Below are 4257 nucleotides of genomic sequence, written 5' to 3'. Positions count from 1 at the left end.
CCTGTGGGATCGATATCTAGGACTCCATTAGAGCCATATATTACTTGAGTGATACGTATAATTGTGTTGATAAGTGTGACTTTACAATTATTGAATATTTATTACGTCCATATTTATCTTATATTTTAAGCATATAAAAAGTCGCGGTCACCCTAGTAACATCAATGAGACTAGTTGTAGGAAGCAGGCGAGCAACAATGAAGTAATGCTTTAATGCTCGGAATGGGTGATGGGATTCAAATAAGTCAAAGGAGAATTTACAAGTGTCTCTCCCTCCTCTTCAGAAAGAACCTTCCACTGATTGATATCCTCAGTTAGAAAAGAAATAATCTTATGATAATCAGGAGTAAGAAAACGCTCGGAGTCACACTAGGGCATGTCGAGGAGATCAAAATGGCTCTTTCTGGTGGAAGAGTCAAAGAGAGCCAACTTCCCTCACACATAAACCTTTCCATCCACGGATTATTTTGCATTTGTGTATAACTCACAGATGAGTGAGAAAATACGAGTGTCGACGAGTTAACACAAAATTCTCATCCTTGCCTATCGATCTCCACAGCGATCCTCTCATTCAAAAATTTAAAAACCCACTCTAGAATCAACTTTTTTTTGTACTAAAATGTTCTTATACCATTATGCAGTAGCATGGCTAATAAATCTTGTCCGATCGAATCTTCATCCGTCTTTTTTATTGGTTTTTTATGCCATAATCAGAAAAAAATCTTGGTTTAAGTGAGGAGGATGAAAAAAATTAAGATTTGTTGGCAGGAAACGAAGGATTGTTGGAAAAATCAACTCAAGATTGATGAAAAACCATGTCCACAAGAAAAGATGAAAATGTATATGGAAAATGGGCAAACCTTTGAGAAGGAAGGAGAGAAAGAAAATTAAAGTTTAGCAAGAACATAACCAAACCTAAGGATCTTAGCCTAATCTATACAAATAAGGTTGTATCTGGTGGTCATAATACTTCTCCAACAAACTAGGAAGCTAAGGAGGCTATGGATAGCTTGTGTAAGCTGAGAAAGTGGAAGAAGTGTCGTGAAAAAGGGTATCTAAGGCCTTAAATTGTCAGTGACATGGTCACATGAGGTTCTAAGGTGGTCTTGCTACACTTTCTTGTGATCATACCTAAAATTGGGTCTAAGCGACATGATCACGCCGGAATTGGGCATGATCATGCCCCAGGTCCGTCTACTCCTTATAGGAACCGGCCGTCAACAGTGACAAACTTATGACAAATAAATATTCAATCCAGATGTAGACTCCAAAAATGGAAATAATATAAGAAATTATGTGAAATAAATCAAATCATATGATAATGCTTGGGTTTCCTCCTAAGAAAAGTTTTGTTTAACGTCCTCAGTTAGATGAAGTTTCCTCAATCCAGCCTAAATGAGGTCTCCAGGATCAAATTGCCAATTTAGCAGTACTTGATCACTCATCTCAAATTCAGGTTGTCCTAGATCCTTCCAACATCCTAAAGTAATGTATTTCTTCCAAATTCTTCCCACGTGTATCAATTATCTCTTATCCAAAAATTGAGGTTTTGCAGTAACATCTCATTTCCATTCATAAAATAATCAGTGCTCATAAAGGATAGACAAAGGGGTTCTCCTAACAGATCTTGGCCTACTGGCTAGACTTCTACTTCAGGATGAGCAACATAATCATTAATCAGATTATCCAAAATTCATCTATTATCATTTTCTTGTCAAGGGTCACTTCCTTTGATTCTAAAGATTGGCTCTGTACTTCCCGTGCCACCACTTCTACTTTATGGTTTTGATCATTCCTAGAGGCTTGGGGAAGGTCTCGTGATATTAAAATACTAAATGTGACTTCTTGATCATACTCTCTCAAAAATATGTTCCCCTTCTAAACATCAATAATAGCCCTGCTAGTAGCTAAGAAAGGTCTCCCAAAAATCACATGCATTTCCTTATCTTCTTTCAAGTCCAACATCATAAAATATGCAGGAAAAGTGAATTTGTCCATTATGATAGGCAAATTTTCAACCAGTTCTAGAGGATGAGCCACAGATTGATCCTCTAGCTGAAGCGTGAGACTGTTTGGCTTAATTTTTCCCCTTCCAAGTTGCTTGAAAATATTTAGGGGCATGAGATTAACACTAGCTCATAAGTCAAAAAGCGCTTTTAATATGAAACTTAATTCCTAGAATGTACAAAATGATGAAACTACTAGGAACTTTGTTGGCCTTCTGTAGCCTTTGGGTGAATGGGGTGAAAGTCTCTTAGTAGGGTCAATCTTATTGGCAGAGGAAACTTTTCCTTAGTCAGGCTTCACAAGGGTGCTATCATTCTTGTTGTTTGCTCATCTTTTTTCTCTAGCCTTCACTCTCACTACCTTTCACTGCTCTAAACTTTGATCTTTCCAATTCACCTCAGTATTACTAGATAGTGTCCCAAGGGTTTTATTGTTCATTGAGTTCACCAACTGTCCAATGTGAGTTTCAATATTTTTTTATGGTGACATCTTGGCTCTGTAAAGTATTCCTTATTTGAATTAATATTTCATTAATAGGTGATTTCTTTTGGCCATGCTGGGAATTGGCTTAGAATCCTAGTGGGTACCGCTTGCCTTTGTTGCTTATTACCTTGGTTTGGTCAGTTTCCTACCAAGTTGTTTTGAGGATTTCCCCCATTGATGGTTGTTATTTTTCCATGAGAGGCTTAGATCTTTTCTCCAACATGGGTTGCTGGTGTTAGAATAGGGGTTATGACCATGGTTTTGTATGACATTCACGGTTTCTAAAGTTTGTATGCTTTGTTCTACCACTAGTCCATTCATGAAGCCATCATTGGGTGGAAGTCCTTGCATAAAATTCATCCCCAGATTATCTAACTTTCTAGAAATAGCAACTACTTGAGTCGCACGGATAGCTAATACATCTGATTCATGTATGCTAGCTAATTTCTGGGATGCGACTCTCTTAGAAAGTCATTGTAAATTGTTTGTGGTCATTTCTTTTATCAAATGGTATGCTTCCTCAAAAGGCTTAGACATTAATGAACCTCCTGCAACAACATCTATTATGGACCTCAATAAACATACCAATCCATTGTAAAAGATTTAAATGATTAGCCAATCAGAAAAGACATGGTGTGAGCACTTCCTAAGCAAGTCTTTAAATCTCTCTCATGCATCATAAATGGATTATCCATCATTTTTAGTGAATGAGATGATATAATTTTTAAGTTTTGTAATATTTGATGGAGGAAATTATTTTGCTAGAAACATTGAAGCTAAGTCATTCCAGGTTGTGATTGATCCTAGGGCAAGTGAGTTAAGTCACACCTTAGCTTTATCCCTCAAAGAGAAAGGGAAAAACCTAAGTCTAATGGCATTGCTGGTGGCACCGTTGTACCAGAAGATGACACAGTTCAAGAAAATTGTCTAAGTGCATATTCGAGTTCTTAGAAGATAGTCCCCCAAATTTATTTGGACCATTTAAATTATGGAAGGTCTCAACTCAAGGTGTTAGCCTCAACAGTGTGGTAATTGATAATCATATGGATTTCCTCAATATAAGGGCTAGCATATTCCCTCAGTATTTTCATGATGAAAGTGTTGGAATCGGCCATCTCTATGGGTGTCTCAATGAGTGAACATGTTCTCCTAAGTCATTTGAAAGTACGATCTAACTGAGGGTCAAAAGGGTCGAGATTAGCCTCAGCTCCCTTATGCAAAAAAGAAAAAACTAAATAAAAATTTGCAACAAATAATCACAATGATCCACACGTGTCAACCAACAAGCATACATGCAATGCACATATAATATGAAAAAGAGAAGGAACAAATTCATTAACAATTTTTTTTGGCCTTTTGGCTTTATAATTTTTTTTTCAGCACCTACAAGAAAACACAACATCGATACAGATGCAATTAAAAAAATAATAATAAAATAAAATAAACATGAAAATAAAAGTGTCAAACTTAGATCCTAAGCCTATCAACTAAAGCTTTCCTAAAATCAAAATATTTATTAATGCTTATTCTGGAAAACAACGCCAAAAATGTGACGCGCCAAAACATAACGCAAAGTAAGTTGGTTGTACATAAGACTGTCAAAACATCTCGTTGTTCGCGAACAGCTCGTGTTCAGCTCGTTAAGAAGCCCGTGTTCGGCTCATTAATTTCGTTTGATAAGTTAACGAGCCGAACACGAACTAAAATGTGTTCATTCGTGTTTAGCTCGTTTTGGCTCGAAATACTACTCATCAAGTTTATATATAT

The 4257-nt window shown here is 36.6% G+C and overlaps 1 protein-coding gene across 1 annotated transcript in view; it reads left to right on the top strand.

Moving 5' to 3' along the window:
* Nucleotides 1-1152: 1152 nt before the first annotated feature.
* Nucleotides 1153-4257, top strand: part of LOC110024792 (probable indole-3-pyruvate monooxygenase YUCCA10) — a 15624-nt gene continuing 12519 nt past the window's right edge. Inside the window, exon 1 of the mRNA XM_020724950.1 lies at nt 1153-1188. Within this exon, the coding sequence (XP_020580609.1) occupies nt 1153-1188 (36 nt within the window). The remainder of the gene's footprint in view (nt 1189-4257) is intronic.

Source organism: Phalaenopsis equestris, unplaced genomic scaffold (assembly GCF_001263595.1).
Source record: "Phalaenopsis equestris unplaced genomic scaffold, ASM126359v1 Scaffold000276, whole genome shotgun sequence".
Taxonomy (NCBI): Eukaryota; Viridiplantae; Streptophyta; class Magnoliopsida; order Asparagales; family Orchidaceae; genus Phalaenopsis; species Phalaenopsis equestris.
Note: the sequence above shows the minus strand (reverse complement) of the source record. Positions and strands in the feature narration are given on the sequence as shown.